The sequence below is a fragment of the Astyanax mexicanus genome, chromosome 1 (genome assembly GCF_023375975.1).
Source record: "Astyanax mexicanus isolate ESR-SI-001 chromosome 1, AstMex3_surface, whole genome shotgun sequence".
In the NCBI taxonomy this organism is placed as follows: domain Eukaryota; kingdom Metazoa; phylum Chordata; class Actinopteri; order Characiformes; family Acestrorhamphidae; genus Astyanax; species Astyanax mexicanus.
This window is the reverse complement of record NC_064408.1, coordinates 126,821,776-126,840,778: the sequence shown is the minus strand read 5'-3', so window position 1 is coordinate 126,840,778 and position 19,003 is coordinate 126,821,776. Positions and strand designations below refer to the sequence as shown.

The 19,003-nt window shown below is 41.9% G+C and overlaps 1 protein-coding gene across 3 annotated transcripts in view; it reads left to right on the top strand.

The window, feature by feature from the left end:
* The window catches only part of LOC107197167 (NACHT, LRR and PYD domains-containing protein 4E-like), a 75,472-nt gene that overhangs the window by 35,830 nt on the left and 20,639 nt on the right, over positions 1–19,003 (top strand). For all 3 annotated transcript variants that reach the window (XM_049468764.1, XM_049468753.1, XM_049468742.1), the window contains one exon: positions 1,223–1,269. In XM_049468764.1, coding sequence (XP_049324721.1) covers positions 1,223–1,269 — 47 coding nt within the window. The remainder of the gene's footprint in view (positions 1–1,222; positions 1,270–19,003) is intronic.

Here is a 19,003-nt window from a genome sequence, read left to right as displayed (position 1 = left end):
CTTTATTTTCATGACTATTTACAATTTAGAATTTCACTGAAGGCACCAAAACCATGAATAAACATGTGGAATTATGTACTTAACAAAAAAAAAGTGAAAAAAATGAAAACATTTTTTTTTATTCTAGTTTCTTCAAAATAGCCACCCTTTGCTCTGATTACTGCTTTGCACACTCTTGGCATTCTCTCAGTGAGCTTCAAGAGGTGGCCACCTGAAATGGTTTACAGGTGTGCCTTATCATAGTTAATTAGTGGAAATTCTTGCTTTATCAATGGGGTTGGGACTATTAGTTGTGTTGTGCAGAAGTCAGGTTACTACACAGCCGACAGCCCTGTTGGACAACTGTTAAAATTCATGTTATGGCAAGAACCAATCAGCTAACTAAAGAAATCTTTGGTTCGAACCGATGTGTCTTTGTGAGACGCAGAAAAAGTGAACGGCTGGATTTCACATACCTGGTTCCCACGGTGAAGCATGGTGGAGGAGGAGCTGTGATGGTGTGGGGGTGTTTTGGGGGACACTGTTGGGGATTTATTTAAAGTTAAAGGCCCACTGAACCAGCATGGCTACCACAGCATTCTGCAGCGACATGCCATCCCCTTTGGTTTGCGTTTAGTTGGACGATCATTTATTTTCAACAGGACAACGACCCCAAACACACCTCCTGACTGTGTATTTCACCTTTTTTTGTTAAGTACATAACTCTACATGTTCATTCATAGTTTTGATGCCTTCAGTGAGAATCTACAATGTAAATAGTGAAAATAAAGAAAATGATGAGAATGAGAAGGTGTGTCCAAACTTTTGACCTGTAATTTATGTGTATTTGAGATTAGAGAGGTGAACCAATCATGTGCCTGAAATACAGCAGGATAGGTCGTGGCCACGGCACAGCTGGCAGCCACCCAAGTGCTCTTTTGTTTGCTGCAGCAATTGGCCGGTAAGCTAGGAGTGGAAGTAAGGAAAAGGACAAAATGATGACAGATACGTTAAAGAAACCTTGCAGGACATTGTTACAACGACGATCACCCAGTGAACATAGTCCAAGGTTTAAAAGCTGAGGAAATTACTGAAAAGAATGTGATTAATTTGGTGTTGTGGAGGTTTTTGGGCTAAGTTTAGAGTACTATAATAAACAGTATTAGAGAGAAACTGAGAAACTTCAGATTTTAGTTTGTAAAAAACTCTCACTGTGTGCTGATCTGTGTGTGTGTGTGTTTAGAGTGGAACATCGGGGGAAGATCAGAATCAGACCTGGTTTTAAAAAATGTAAGTTTACTACACACTACTACTCAAGCACTACACACACACACACACACTTTATACACTACACACATTACATTCCCCTTTTATGCATACTAAATAAACACTGCACGCCCTACATATACACTACATAAAGGTTACAGAGTACACACAAACTACACACACTACTTTCCAAACACCACACACACTACTGCACTAACACACAGTACTACACAAACATACATAATCACTGTACGTAACTACATACACTACACACACTACTACATACAATCCACACACACAATACTACATAATCACTAGATAATCACTACATGTTACTACATACAATACACATGCTACTACATAAGCTCTGCGCACACTACTACTCAAACACCACACACACTACATAAACACCGCACACACACTACATAAACACCGCACACACTACTAGATAAACTCCGCGCACACTACTACACAAACACAACACACATTACTATATAATCTCTACACTTTTCTACATACACTACACATACTACTACACAAACAATACACACACTACTACATAATCACTACACATTCACAAGACCACATTTATTTACAGATTGTTTCCACAGACTTGTCTGGAGATGTACGTGTCCTTATATAAATGACAGGCATTCAGTATACAGGATATACTCTCAATTACCTGGGTCAGAGTGTCATGTAAGCAGAATGCATTGTGGGATATCACATGGAGAGGTTAATTGGTTAAATCCGAAGTCAGACTTTAATTATAAACGTTAAAATTTCCTCATCCAAAAACATTTTGATACACAGTGTGATAGAGTGACCAGTTGAGGGGAGATGTGCTAGCACCCCCAGCAGCCTCAGTCCAGTCCAGTGTTTCCCCAGAATGACTTCCTGGACCAGAACCAATCTCGTTTCAAAAAAAGGACACTCTACCGAGACGGCGCTGTTGTCTGTGATTGAAACGTTGAAAACGTCCAGAGCTGCAGGACAGTCCTCAGTGCTCATTCTGCTGGACCTCTCGGCCCCATTTGACACGGTCAACCACGACTTCCTCCTAACTATACTTTCAAACATGGGGATCTCAGACAATGTGCTGTCATGGTTCAGATCATACCTCACTGGGCGCTCGTTCAAGGTGTCGTGGCAAGGACAGCTGTCCTCAGCCCACTCCCTATCCACTGGGGTTCCCCAGGGTTCGGTACTGAGTCCCCTTCTCTTCTCAATATACACCACCTCTCTTGGTCAGGTTGTCCGCTCACATGGCTTTTCCTACCATTGCTTTGCTGATGACACCCAGCTATACCTGTCATTCTCACCTGAAGATAACTCAATCTCTGCACGGATATCGCAGTGTCTCTCTGACATATCCTCATGGATGAAGGAGCATCACCTTCAATTAAATCTCTCAAAGACTGAACTTCTGGTCATACCAGCAAAACCATCTTTTCAACACAACCTCTCTATAAGTATCGACTCTCTCTCTCTCTCACCGACAAAGGTTGCTAGGAACCTGGGTGTTCTGGTTGATGACCAGCTCTCCTTCACGCACCATGTGGCCTCAGTTGCTCGGTCCTGCCGCTTTGCGCTCTATAACATCAGAAAAATTCGTCCGTTTCTGACGCAACAGGCCACCCAACTCCTGCTACAAGCGGTCGTCATCTCACGCCTCGACTACTGCAATGCCCTGCTAACTGGCCTCCCGGCCAAAAGCGTCTGCCAAATGTAATGTAATATAATGTAATGTAAATGAAGTCAGTCAGAATGCAGTTTGGTACGTTTGTAATGGGAATTACATTCTGTGTGTTCACACTCACTGGCACTGACTCATTCAGATCCGGTCAATCAGACCAGCTCCAGATCCAGCTGTGTTTTTATCCAGCTTACCAGAGGAATTCTTTCTAAAGTCTACATACCAATCAGTTCAGTGTTGAGTCAACTCTCACAGAGTTATCTTTGTTTATATAGCTCCAATCAGAGTTAAATAATCATTTTCAAAATAGTTATTGACTCCTGGAATAATTTATTTGCAATAAGGGTGTGTCCACTGACTCGCCATTACACTGTAAAAAGTGTAGCCCTGCTCAAATTAAAAAAATTGATGTCCATTTGTTGCATCTAAACTATTTGACTTCACTCAATCTAAATAAAGTCAATTGTTACAACCTTATTATTTTATTTTGACATAAACCATATTACTTCACTCGACCCAATATTAATTATTCACCTTGATCCAAGTTAAATTCTTTACATTTCAGTTTCGGAACCAAACTAATACATTTAAATTGAACCGAACTTAAAAAAAAAAAAACATGGCAGCATATTCAGAAGTTCCAGAAGTTACTGTGGCGTGGAAGAGGACGGATTACCAGCGAGATTCGTTTCAGTGCTCTCTTGCTCTTTTTATTTTGCTCTGAGAAGGACACTAAGAGCTGGATTTACATGGGATTCCACTTTTGAAAGTAAAACTAACTACAGCTCCAACGCAGCTAACCCCACTCCCACACACAGAAAACACACAAAGGGTGAGGCACAAAACAACCACATAACTGATAACTACATGAATAATACTAGAACAGTGATAATAAAACATGACATGAAACTCTGGGATAAACAGTAACATAAACACGCAGAAAAACACCCACTTCCCCCAACAGGGTGAGCTCCCATAATTCCTTGCGCCCCCCCTCCAGTCCCGACGCCACAATACCATAAGCATGCGTTGCTATCTCGCGAGCGCGTTCAGGCACTTTCTCCCTCTCTCATTCTCTCTCTCGCGAGCGCGTTCAGGCACTTTCTCCCTCTCTCATTCTCTCTCTCGCGAGCGCGTTCAGGCACTTTCTCCCTCTCTCCCTCAGTGCTCTGAAGCACTTCTCTACAACTTCTCCCGTGCTCCACAGTGCGCATGCGCAATTCATGTTTGATTCAAATTAAAAATATTACATCCTTATCTCTTTTCTTCGAGTATGATTTCAGTGGAACCAAAACATTTGGTTTATTTCCTTCAGAATTGTAATTAATTTAGTCTGAATCAAAATTGACACATCAAAATTCAAAAAGGTTGAGTTTCACAATAAAGTCAATAATTGTACTATGTGTTCAATCATATTTATTAGCTTGAATGAACAGCTCCATGCTTCACTTTTTACAGTGTAGTGTGTAGTCTTACCCACCAGAGCGATCTTCACATGGATATTAAAACTTGAAAAAAAGGGAGTAACATGATTGCTCGCAGGCATTCTTCACTTCCACTCTGTAACTAACCATTGCTTATTCAGGGAAGGTTAGCTTGTGTTTTTGTTTCCTAATAAAGATGTTCAATTTAGATCAAATTGACTTAAAATATGGGGTAAACTCTACCCAAAACAAAATAATTGCAAATTGTTGCTTTAGGTTTATTGATTAGAGGTTATTATTTACAGTCTAAAATTGGGTAAATTATTCCGTAGAAGTGGACAATAGCACAGAGGTCTTGTCTTCATCTAAAGAAGTAAAATGAGTGAGCAGGGATTTTAATTTATTCTCAGTGTGCAGTTAAATTAATTGGGTTAACACTTAAACAACTCTGTCAAATAACTCCAACACTAAGCAGCATTTAAATACCAATTTGTTAAAATTACACTTTCAAAAAGAAAATCAACTCTTGTCTGTTTAACTCTGAATATGTTGTCCTCACTGCAGTGTAGTGACTGAAGCTATCCAACAAGTTAAACTCTGATGCAATAACCAGGAGTCTGTGCTGTAGTTAACATTTCACTGTTGTTTACTTAAGAATCCAGTATTACATGGCAGAGTGAAAACTGCAACAAAACAAAGTTTGACTGTTTTTAACATAAAGTTCAGCTTCACATGAAGTCTCATGAAATATCCTTGTAAATACATGTAAATAAAAACTATATTTAAAGCTATTTATTACCTTCTCTTTCAACTTTAAACTTAACTTATTCTATCAATTATTTAACTCAACAATGGATTTTACTTACGACTTTGCTTCTAGCATCAATCACAGTCAGGAATTCTGAAGTAGAAACTATTGTTCAACAGATATAACTGAGTGGGAAGTAACTGCTGACAAGGCAGGAAGTGGTAAGCAAGTTACAGGAAATGGTATCAAAATAAAAGGTCCTATTCTTTCTGTGTCATTATAAAAGTCTCTATATATATATATATATATATATATATATATATATCACCCTAATGGTGACACACTCCCCGCCTGACCACTGTGAGGTCACTACACTAGCATGAACATTAAACTCAACTAAGAACTACAACTGGAACTTCAGTTCTTGCGAAGAAGCAAAACAGTTTCGGTCACTGGTCTAAGGTAAGTCTTTGATTGTCCTTGGTTTGTTGTCTTTAATTCCACCTTCCGGACTCTTCCGTCTGTTCCTGGAATAGCCTTTGTGACCACTGCCAAAGGCCAGTTGTTGCGGGCAGCTTGGTTGTCTTTGAGGAGGACGATGTCACCGTCTTGCAAGTTCTGATGGGACCTTGTCCATTTCTTGCGGCTTTGTAAGGTCGACAGGTACACTTGTCTCCAACGGTTCCAGAACAAGTTGGATAATGCTTGTACTTGTCTCCACTGCTTAGTGAGGAGGTCTCTGTCTGTGAAGTCACCTGGAGGTGGTGGGACTCCGACTTTCTGCGTTAACAGCATCGATGGCGTGAGGTTGAATGGATTCTCTGGATCATTCGATACTGGAACTAGTGGTCTTGCATTCAGAATTGCGGTCACTTCTGCCATTAATGTGCACAAAACGTCATGAGTTAGGCGAGTGCTGTGTTCACGGAGCATCGAATCAAGGATTCTTCGGGCCAACCCAATGAGGCGCTCCCATGAACCCCCCATGTGTGAGGCATGAGGAGGGTTAAACACCCAGGAGCATCCTTGTTGTTGTAGATACCGCTGTACTGTGCTGTCTGGTTGATCTGCCCTCAAGCCAAGTTTTTTGCATGCCCCAATGAAATTTGTGCCGCAGTCGGACCTCAGTTGTTGGGCTGGTCCTCTTATGGCAAAGAAACGCCTCAGTGCGTTTATGCAGCTTGAGGTGTCCATTGAGGTAATGACCTCGATGTGAACTGCCCTGGAGCTCATGCAACAGAATAGTATGGCCCAGCACTTGCTGTCAGGTTGCATTCCTCTGGTGCGTCTGGTGGAGATGTGCCAGGGTCCGAAGACATACAGGCCCACATATGTGAAGGGAGGGCAGGTTGAAAGGCACTCTGCAGGCAAATCTGCCATTTGTTGTTCCTGCATTCGTCCTCTAAGCCTGCGACAGATGATGCACTTGTGAATAATTAAGTTTACAAGCCGCTTGCCTCCCAGGATCCAGAGCCCAGCAGCTCGTACAGCACCTTCTGTTAAGTGACGGCCTTGATGCTTTACTTGGGCGTGGTGGTATCTGGTGAGAAGCAAGGACACGTGGTGTTCTTTTGGGAGAATGACAGGGTTCTTGTGTTCAATGGCCACATCCGCATTCTTCAGTCTGCCTCCAAGGCAGAGGAGGCCATCCTGTAAGACTGGGTTGAGAGAGCGTAGGCAGCTGTTTAACGGAACTTGCTTTCCTTTCTCCAGAGCTTCAATTTCCTTCGCGAATGTATTCCTCTGAACAGCTTTGACGATGACTTCTCTTGCTTGGGAAAGCTCATTCACTGAGCGAGGTAAGTCACAGTGATGCCATCCCCTACACTTGCCTGTCGGAGTCTTAAAAGATTTTGCTATATGAACCAGGAGTGCGATGGCTCGTCGAAGACTTTCGAATGTGGAGAACCTTTCAAAACGTTCTGTGTTGAGAACCTTCCCTCGTAGATCGGTGATGTAGCTCTTCACAACTGGACGGACCTCTGCATCTGACTCTGGTGAGACTAAGCTGAATGACTGGGCAGGATCTGGCTGATTCGAGGGTTTGCACAGGAAGGTTGGTCCTTTGAACCACATTGTCTGTGTGAGGCGTGCTGCTGGAACCGACCGTGATGCCAGGTCAGCCGGATTATCTTCGCTGTTCACGTAGTGCCATTGTTCAGGGATGGTAGACTGGCGTATACGCTGGACCCGATTATGGACGTACACATAGAACCGTCTGGATTGGTTGTAAATGTAACCAAGGACAACTTTACTATCTGTGTAGAATTTGGTGGCATCCAGCTTTAGATCCAGTTCATCCTGAATCAGCTCAGCTATTTCCACTGCTAAGACTGCTGCACACAGTTCAAGTCTGGGAATGGTCGGGTCTGATTGAGGGGCAAGTTTGGCCTTTGCCATGACAAATCCAACATCCACTTTGTCTTCTTGGATGGCCTTTAGGTAGGCTACGGCACCAATGGCCTTTACAGATGCATCACTGAAGACGTGGAGTTCTAGTCGCTTAGCCTTGGTTGGGCAGATGTCTGTGTACATCCTAGGTATATGAAAGTGCTTCAAGTCTTGAAGCGAGTTTCTCCAATCTTATTTTCCGGCAATGGGGTGTCCCACTCCGATGTCTCAGAATTCAACTCTCTGAGAAGGTCCCTGCCTTGGATAGTAACTGGAGCCAGAAACCCTAAAGGATCAAAGACACTATTCACCGTTGAAAGAACCCCTCGACGGGTGAATGGTTTGGTGTCGGTTGACACAGAGAAATTGAACGTGTCGCTTGCTGTTTCCCACAGGAGGCCCAAGCTGCGTTGGGTGGGTGACTCATCTCCGCTGAGGTCTACGTCCTGTTTGCCTTGTACACAGTCCACACTTGGGAAGGCTTCCGTAACAGCCTGACTGTTTGAGGCAAATTTGTGGAGCCTCAAGTTAGACTCTGCAAGAGAGGCTTGAGTCCTATGGAGCAGCCCAATAGCCTCTGCATCATTTGGGACAGAACAGAGGCCGTCGTCAACATAAAAGTGACGTTCGACGAAGTTGACTGTGTCTTTTCCATATCTCTCTGCACCATCTCTAATGGCCCTTCTGAGCCCATAGATTGCCACAGCAGGAGATGGGCTGTTTCCAAAAACATGAACTTTCATCCTGTAGTCAATGACCTCGTTGTCTACGTTGTTGTTCTTGAACCATAAGAATCGCAGGTAGTTTCTGTGCTTTTCGGCCACAAGGAAGCAATAGAACATTTGTTGAATGTCCGCCATCACCGCGACCTTGTCTTTCCGGAACCGCATGAGCACTCCTAAAAGGGTGTTGTTCAGATCTGGTCCTTTCAAGAGCACATTATTCAAGGAGACTGTTGGGCACTTGAATCAAACACTACCCTGATTTGATCGGGTTTCTGTGGGTGATACACGGCAAAGCTTGGTAAATACCAGCACTCTTCTTCTCTTAGCTCTGGTGCCACCTCAGCATGGTTGTTTTTCAGCAGTTTGCCCATGAATTCCACGTATTGTTGTTGCATTTCTGGCTTCCTTCTGAATTGGCGCTGGAGTGATTCAAACCGCTTGAGTGCTTGCTCGCGGTTGTTGGGAAGCTGTCGCCTAGGTTGTCTAAACGGCAATGGAGCAACCCAACTGTGTGAATCATTCCTGTAGACTTCTTTGTCCATCATTTTTAGGAAAATTTCATCTTCGATTGAAGGTGCTAGCTTATTGTCCTGTTCGGTGCAGTCAAACACATTTTGACCCAGACTGTCCTCCTTAGTTCTAGGTGGTAAGGCAATGTTTCTAGGAAGTCTGTTGTTCGGTTCCTCTTTAATGCGCAAAAGGCTTGTGCATGGCTGGAAGAGTGAGGGCCGATGACAGTCGACCATGGTCGTCCGGAAGGAACTGACGTTCGGCTTGTGTGTGTTTCCTAGACAAACTTCTCCGACCAGCACCCAGCCTAAGTCAAGGCGTTGCGCGAAGGGTGCATTGGCGGGGCCATTTATTTGTTCCCGTACCTTGTGTGCTCTGATCGCATCTCTCCCTAGCAGCAGGAGGATTTCGACTGTGGGGTCCAGCTCTGGGATGTGTTCTGCTACTTTTGACAGGTGAGGCTGATGAAGGGCGGCATTTGGTGTGGGAATTTCGGACCGATTATCAGGTAAGTCATTACACTCAGTGAGTGGCGGTAAGGGAATCGTGACTTTCCCATTAAGGGACTCCACGATAAAATCGGATGCCCTTCTGCCGAAAGTTTCCACTATACCAGAACATGTTTTTAGTTGGTAAGGATATGGCTTAGTGTGAATGTCAAACTTGTCAAAGAAACTGGACTTGGCCAACGATCGGTTGCTTTGGTCATCTAACACGATGTAGGCCTTGATGGCTTCCCCTGGATAGTCTTTCAGGTACACTTTTGCCAGGCATATCTTGGAGCATGACCGTCCAACTTGTCTTGCACCGCATACTGCTGTGCAGCTTGAGCTAATCTCACTGGTGTCGTTTACCTCCTCACCCTCCCCGCCATGCTGTGGCGAGGTCCGAGAAGTTATGGGTTGCGGTGCTGGTCCCGGGTGCATAGCTGAGACATGTTGGGTGCTGTCACACTCGAAACACTTCACAATTGTTGTGCAGTCCTTTGCCATATGGTTGGTTGAACTACAACACTTAAAGCAGATTCCGTTTTCTTTCAGAAATACCTTTCTGTCGTCAAGAGTTTCAGCTCTGAAGGCTTTGCACTTCTTCAGTGGGTGGGGTTTGGCATGTATTGGACAGATCTTACTCGGATCACTGGAGACATTTGGCTCTGCGGGAGTGACATTGATCTTGTGAACTGCAATGGGCTTCTTGATGGTTTTAAGAAAGGAGCCTTCAGCTCTGACAGATGATGTTGTTGTGGTATTTAAAAAAGCAAAGCTGGGATCATTTCTTTTCTTGGCCTCATAACATATGAATTTTGTGAAGTATTCAAATGGAGGGAACCGTCCTCTATTTGCTTCTTTATACTTGGAACCGGCCGAGATCCATTTTTCCTGGAGTCCATAAGGCAGCTTGGTCACTATAGGTTCAATTCCGCGCGTCGTGTCCAGGTAGGACAGGCCTGGCAAGTAGCCATCTTCCTTAGCACACTGCACTTCCATAAGCAGGTCAGCCAGCTCTCGTAGCTTCAGGTTTTCCTTGGCTGAGACTCTAGGAAATGCATCCAGTCGGGTAAAGAGGGCCTTTTCTATCACCTCCGGGGCTGCGTAATACTCGTGAAGACGTTCCCAGACTTTCACAAGTGCTATTTGTGGACTTGCTATGTGCACTGCACGGAGACGTTTCACCTGGTTGCGGGATAAACCTGTGGAAATATAAGTCAGAACTGGCTCACCCTAAACCCGACACGTCACAGGCAGGACATAATGCTGGGGTTGTGGGTCTTGAAGCTAAAGCAGCTTCTCACAGTCTCTACAGTTCTGTTATCCAGCTCAGGTAGAATCTTCTCACCAGGTTAACAGAGCTCGTACAGCAGCTCCATTCCTGCTGCAGCATCTCACTCTTCAGGGTTTCACTGATAGATCCTTCTCTCATCTACAACAGGATCCACACACACACTAATTCTGTATTAGGATTTGGCACACAAACAACTAACACACAGAATGTTATGCACACGCACACACTCTCCCACAAACACTCACACTGCTACACACACCCTTAAGCCAGGCGGACACTGTGATTTTTTTAAATCGGGTGTGTTGTGGGGAGCTCACACTGCATGTTTGAATCGTTTGTCAAGTACGAACAACACCTGTGATTCATGCGCTCACACTGTACAATCCAACTGACACGCTGCGATATAGGAGCTCATACTGCATGTCAAACATAGCCTGTAGCCAGAGCTCTTTCTTTGTATAAGCGCTCACTTCTGCAGAACAAGGACGATTTCAAGGCATTTTCGGTCGTGAAGCAAAATGGCCATATAAATGTATGAGCACAGAGCATGTGGGAAGAGGGCTTTTTCTGTCGGCTTTTCCCGTTCTCTTTTATACTGTCTCTTTGCTTCTCTTGTATTCATGGGTATTTTGAGGGTGGGCTCTCTAAACGTAAATGGGCTAAGAGAGCTGTTTAGTTTGAAGCAGGTGGATGTTTGTTTTTTACCCATAATGTTTTGAGACCCATAATTATGATAAAGCAGATGATTGGGGATTGTGGTTTAGAGGAGACTATTATCAAAGTCATCTTTCTAATGTTAGTTGTGGAATAGCGATAGTTTTTTCACAATCCTTTAAAGTCACAGTTTTGTCTCAGAAAGAGCTAGAAGCAGGTTGTGCACAAATGATCAGAGCTAGAATTTATGATCATGTTTTTGTTTTCATTAACATTTATGCCCCTAATAAAGGACCTGACAGAGTTGAGTTTTTTAATAAAATAAATACTGTTCTGCAGTCTTTACCCTCTGGGGATATTACTGTTTTAGGTGGGGATTGGAATTGTACTATGGATTTTACTAAGGATAGGAATGGAGAAGAGCCTCATCCCCACTCTGTGACTGTTTTATCTACTCTTTTATCTACTTATAATCTTGTAGATGTGTGGCGTGAAAAGCATCCCTTAACTAGACAATACACCTGGGTACGGGTTTCTACTCAAAGGGTTTATGCAGCTCGACTTGATATGATGTATATTTATTGTGATGTGAGACATAGGGTTAGTAAGGCTGAGATTCTCCCTACATGTTATCATCATTTAGTTACTGTGGATTTTTTTAACTGTTTCTAATATTCAAAGTAATTGTATGTGGTATTTTAATAGGAAGCGTCTGCAGGATAAATGGTTTTGTGAGAATTTTAAGGAGTTTTGGGGGGAATGGGTTCAGCAAAAGAGTGCTTTGATAGTCTCATGCAGTGGTGGGAGAGGCAAAGTCCAGATCAGGATATTTTGCCAGTTTCACATCCTGCTCCACAGCTAAGCTGAGGGCAGCTGTTAATGCCCTGGAGCAGGATATTGTGATGATTCACGATTGTATGATCAATCAGATCACACCTGGTAGTCTTTTTAGCCACGAAGCAGCAGGAGTTATGTGCTGCTTTAAATGAGAGAGTGAAGGGAGCTTTAGTTAGGTCACAATTTTTGTCTATTAATGATATGGATGCTCCCACTACTTTCTTTTTAATTTGGAAAAGTCTGTTTCTATATGTAACTCTTTGGTGTCCCTACGCAGAGATGATGGTTCCATCACAACAGACCCTGTTGAAATGAGGAGGCTTGCTGTACGTTTTCACTCTGACTAGCAAAGTTCTGAGGTGTTGCTTGCAGATCTACCAAAGTTGGGTCAACAGGAAAGTCAAGCTTTGGATGAACCCTTGACTTTTGAGGAGGTTACCAGTGCTGTGCATCAGCTTACATCTGGACGTGCACCAGGCATTGATGGCCTACCTGTGGACTTTTTCAAGGCTTTTTGGAGTATTATTGGAAGAGACTTTTTTTTTGTGTTTTGCAGGCAGCTTTAGTGCTAAAGTATTACCTAAAAGCTGTCAACGTGCTGTTCTCTCGCTTCTGCTGAAGAAAGGTGATCTTTGCTTATTAAAGAACTGGCGACCTGTATCGCTCCTTTGCACAGACTATAAGATCCTATCACGCTGTATTGCTAATAGACTGAAAGAGTTTTTGGATACACTTGTACATGTTCATCAGTCATACTGTATTCCAAAGAGGTATATTTACGATAATGTGAGATGTGTTGGATTTTGTAAAGGTGTCTGGTTCTGATTTCGGTCTTCTCTCACTCGACCAAGAAAAGGCTTTTGATCGTGTTGACCATAATTATCTGTTTAAGAGCTTAAGAGCTTTTGGTATGGGGAGGGTTTTTATCCTGGATAAAACTATTGTACAATGATGCAACATGTATGATTAAGGTAGGAGGGGGTCTTAGTATTCCAGTCCCAGTCAGTAGGGGGATTAGGCAAGGTTGCCCATTGTCAGGACAACTTTATTCTATTGCATTTGAGCCTTTTCTTTGTCTGCTGAGAAAGAAGTTATCAGGTCTACATATCGGAGCCAGTCAGCTTGTGCTATCTGCTTATGCGGATGATATTTCAGTTGTGATATGTAATGATGCTGATGTTTATTTTTTACAAGAGTCCTTAAAAGTTTATGAGGGAGCTTCCTCAGCATGGCTAAACTAGGATAAGACAGAGGCCCTCTGGTGTGGTACAGAGGGACATAGACCCTTACCGCAGCTTCCAAGGGGTGTACAACTGGGATGGGTTAGTGGAGAAGGTTCGTGCCAGGTTGCTTAAATGGTCATGGTTGATACCACAGTTATCATACAGGGGGCGTGTTCTAGTTGCCAACAACCTAATTGCATCGGCTTTGTGGCACAAGTTCACTTTTGTTGAACCCACCAGAGGAACTGATTGATTGCATCCAAAAGGCTTTAGTAGACTTTTTTTTGGAGTGGTCAGCACTGTCTCCGGGCTGCAGTGCTGTTTCTTCCTGTGCAGGAAGGTGGACAAGGACTTATGGATATCCGTTCCAGGGTTGCTGTCTTACGCTTGCAAGCAGTACAAAGACTGCTGTATCATCAGCACCATGTATGGATGGATGTGGCCTGTGACCTTCTACGAGTAGCTGGCCACATGGGTCTGGATAGACATCTCTTCTCCCTTTCTTTTAATACAGTGGATTTTGGAGGACTGACTCAGTTTTACTCACCAGCTCTGCGGGCATGGCAGATTTTTTCATTTGCAAGGCAGACCAAGACAGCTCCCTCTATGTGGCTTTTAGAGGAATCTTTGTTTTTAAACCCTGTTCTCCCAACAATGTCCCAGGTGTCCGGGGTGCTGAGGAACAGTTTTTTGGAGACCGGAATTAGCAGAGTCAGTCACCTGAGAAGGGGCTCAGCGTGGACAGCCACGGATCAGTTGGCGGGAATAGTTGGTGTGAGGTCTGTGCGTCTTGTGTCTCAGGTACTGGACTTTCTGAGATCTGACCTGTCTGTCTCTAAATTAGATTTTTTGAAGGCTACGGACGTGGAAGCATGTCAGGATGGAATGGCAAGTTTTCCAGAGTTGATAGTCAGAATGGAGCAGGAGGACTGGCAAGATGGGTCCGGGAAGCTCCTTTCTTTGGAGGTGCCACTTCTCGAGAACTTCAGTGATTTGAATAAAAAATCACTGTATTTTGCATGTACTAAAATGCTTAATTGTCGCTCTTTAAAGGATCTGCCTGACACTAAATGGACTGGGGTTATTGGGACAGGCGCGTCCCCAAAAGGTAGCTGGCGGTCTGTATATAAAAGGCCCATTGGAAAAAGGCAGGGTGATCTCCAGTGGAGGATCATCCATGGGTGTTTAGCCACAAACAGGCACGCGGCATGACTTGATCCTTCAGCTCATGATGGGTGTCCATTTTGTGGGGTTTCTGAGACGGTGTTTCATGTGTTTCTTCAGTGCTCATGCTTAGGCCAGATTCTACAGTTGGTTAAGACTTGGGGTCTAGCAGTTTTAGGGTGTTTTGATGAAGCTACCCGAGTAGGATGGGTTCCTCCTGTTTGTTTCTTGCTTTTATTCTTCTTTTGTTTTTTGTGTTTTGTTCTATTTTTTTGTGATTTTTCTAAAGTAAGTGTTAAATAAATGGTGTTTTAAACATCAAACATCTCTCTCTCTCTCTCTCTCTCTCTCTCTCTCTCTCTCTCGTAAGTGATTGACACCACTAATATAATTTAATTTTATCAATGTAAAGCTGATATTTCAGGAGAAAACCCTGGTTTCAAGCAAAAAAAAGAGCCCCATTAAACATTCCACCCCCCCTCCCCAAAAAAAAAATATACAGAATGTCCTGTTTGTAGCCTGATACAAATACATGTTATAGCTATTTAAAGGAGGAAAAATTTGAATTGCACTGTTTTATCAGAGAATTAAAAAAATACATATTAGAGATGATTTCAATAAAAAGGATAAAGAACTACACAGAGCAGACAAAATGGTGGAGTTAACAATAGACAATAAACTTCATATATTTAATATGCTGATGATACATTATGCGTCTCTGTAACCCCACATACATAAATTACAAGTTGGTTGTGCGCCGCTAATTTTTTTTGTCCCAGTCCAGCCCTGGTTACTAATAAAATCACCAGATGTAAGACTTCACATATATTAGAATCTGGGCCTATTACAATACTGGTCCCAATAGTTTAGGTACTCTCGCTTGGTAACACTCAAGTAAATTTTACCTGTTAGTTCAGGCTTCAACACACCAGTTAATTAACACACAAAATCCCCAAAATAAATAAATGAAAATCTATATAAAAACCAATAAACAACTATAAACAGCCCAAAATACACTCAAAATAAGATTTACACAAACACTACAAATTAACTTTATCAATAAGGGGTTGAAACTCTAATCCAAAAGGACCAACTACTTCCCACAAACCAAGTTAAAGCACATGTTGAAGCTATACTGGAAGGCACCAGATAAATATTGTATGATGGACTAGGGCAACCCTGGGTCGATAGCCTAAATTAATCACTAAAAACATAATTTTATTTTAGTTTAAACTCTAAAAATTATTTAATGCAGAGACAATACACTAAAAATAGATGGACAGATGGAAGAAAAACAGTGGCTACTATCAATGGCTGTACCAGTCACTCCTAATAAAAATTAGTCACTCCGCTTATTCACTGTATTAGCTACTGTTTACTACAGAAATCCATCCAGTCAGATAATACATACCAATTAGTAGTAAATGTGAAGGCCAGAACACAATCTCCTTCACAGCACCTTCAGCATCAAGGCAAACACCGTATAAGAGTCAATGAAGTGACGCCTAAATTTTGTCTCCAACTAATTTTTTTTTCAATTAAAAACGTTTTAAACGCATAAAAAGTTGTCACAGATATGTAGTATGTCTCCCACATTTGTACTTACTTTAATTTATTGCAAATAATTAGTTCATCAGAAAGTTTTGGCTATTTAAAGTGTCAAAATATCATGTGGTGCGACCGTCCCACCATGACTACTGTTTTGAAAACTTCTTTAAAATGACTCCTAACCTATATATATATATATATATATATATATATATATATATATATATGCTTTTTCAGCATGATTTTCAAAGTGTTTTTTAGTCCTGTACAAAATTGCTAAGCATTTGTAAATTAAATTCCACCATAATATACAAGCAAAACTTGTCCGGTAATCTCCATTTTATAGAATATCATGTGGTGCGACCATCAAGAAACTACTACTTTGAGACCTTTATGTAAAAATCTATTTAAATACAGGAAGTTGCCAGTTTGCCAGGGACCTGTGGAAGCTGCAAGCAAGTTTGTAACTCTCTCTTAAATTTGATAAAAAATAACCTTTTTAACAGCAGGTATGTAGTTGCCACATTTGGATATCATGTGGTATGACCTCAAAAAAATGATATTAATTTATTTCTACAAATACATATTTTGATTATAAATTTCATAGTGACCTTTTGTGGGAAGTTAGCTTATTTTGTTAAAGTGGCCAATTCTCTGCCTGTAAATTCTGACTAAACTTGAAAATATCATGTGGTGTGACCAAATGTCATATGGTGCGACCACTGCAGAGTGTTTTCCATGATAGATATATGGGCTAGATTGTCACTTTTTGTGCTTTTATATTTAGTTAATGACATGTACACGTAAAGGACTATATTTTAGTATATTTTGGAAAATATTTTAATGTAATTTGAGTCATTTTGAGTCAAAATTACAGAAAATGTTTAATCTTTGTAAAATATAATCATAAAAATGCAAAAAAAAATCAAGCATGTCTTAACTTTTATGTATTTCTATACAACTGTTAATCTATTTTACCAGATGCCTCTGTCAAGCAAAGTAAAAAACGCTCACCATAGACAGCGTGTTAATTCTAATCCCACAGCAATTAGACTTGATGCTGGCCAAAAAAATCAGGTTTGACTATTTCTTGCTATTGAGCGCATTCATAAATATGATGTTATGATTCCAGGCAAATTAACAACTGTTAGAGGCACCTTAAAATTCACCAGGTCCTCAGATGCTGCACAAATTAGTTATAGGGAGGCAATATGTCCCCCCCAAAAATGTATTCGATTTAAAAAACTAAAAATTAAACTACAGATTCTAAAGAAATGGTTAAAAACTAGTTTTTATTTATTTAGTTTTTACTTAAATTTCCCATTTGTAGTTAAAGTGCAACCAGAAACAAGCAAAAAAAAAAACTATTTTAACAATTGAAAACATCTAGTAAATTTTAGAAAGCTTTCTCCAACATAGTTTAGGCACTGTCACAATGCACCCTCAAACCTGGTTTATTCAATTCTAGAAATAAATGTTCCTAACAAAGCCATAATGTTCGCTGCACTTACAACACATCATGACACTTATGTTTTACACATATTACATTGTGATGAGATTTTTGAGAAAATAAAAACTTTATGAAACATTGGTGTTCATGACAAATCTTTGATAATTTAATTGAATCTGGTTTAAATCAGAGCTCCAAATTGTCCAGGGGGCTAAGCGCTGCCATTATGATCAGGAGATCCCCAGTTGGAAACTCAGGTCATGCAGCTTGCCATCAGCTGCTGGAGCCATGAGAGAGCAAAATTGACCTTGCTCTCTCTGGGTGGGTACAGTAGATGGTGCTCTTTCCCCTCATTACTCCTAGGGTGATGTGGATCAGCACAAGACTGCGTCTGTGAGCTGATGTATCATAACCAAGTCGCTGCGCTTTCCCCTGGGCGTTAGAACTGTGATGCTACTTGAAAAATGAAAACAGCAGCTGCACACCCCCAGCTGATTCCTGGAGCTCCCACATTCACTTTAAAACAAAACAGATTTTCTTTTAATAAACTGAAAATTACTAGTAAACATAAGCTTTTAATAGATACTAATATTTATGCCCAGTACACCACCTAAACCTAGTAATCCACTGTAGTTTAAACTATACCACAATATAATATTAAAAACACCAATCCATACCTGCTTAAAATATGGATTCCTCCCACACACACACACACACACACACACACACAGTGCCCATTGATAAATCCACCATGTGTCCCTTAATTAGTCCCTTCCAGTCAGTAAGCACGATAAAACAGTCTTCCACTGAGTTATTTTAAGACAAAGCTTTCCCATGAGCTGGAGCTTTCCCAACCGGAGCTTCTACCTGCCGCCACTAGACCAAACGCTACTTTGTGCTGGTCCCGCGAGACTATAAGCTGCATGAGATAATGCTCTGCCAATCAATGGCTGTCAAGATAAAAGTCCTCCCCTCTACACCTAACCTAGAGGAATATTTGGGGCAGCAGCAGTGGCATGCACAGACATTTTGGGGGGCAAGTGCTCAGGGGGGAAAAAGGGCACTTTTTAGCGCACTTTTAATTTTACTGCCCCCCCCAAGCAAATCAGTCCAGAACCAGGGCTGTATGTGGTCGTCCTCAAGTTATCTATCACTGATATGGGCTAGAGCGGCTAGTTTATCTGGTGACCAGTCGGCTAAAGATGCTTAGTAGTTTGGTGCTGTATGAGACATTTTACTGCACAACAAACTGAATTCACATTGGGCTTAGAGGGCAAACGGTAGGATTTTATTTGATGCGTATGTTACCTGGCTGGTGGGACATGCGGTGTCACATGACAGAGGAAGAGAGAGGGCACTTTGGTTGATAAAGGGCAGAGTTGGTGGTGCTTTAGCAGCACTAGAAAATATTGATTAAAACCTTCCCCACACCTCTGCTCGCTACATAGTGATCTTTACTAGTGATCTTTTTTGTCTCAGTTTCATTACTGACCCAATCAAGTTGGATAGCAAGCAAACTCTACAGACAGGTGATACATTTTTAATCATAAAACTTTTGATTTAATTTCTTCTCCTTCTGCTGTTACCAAACACAATTCTGGTTGTG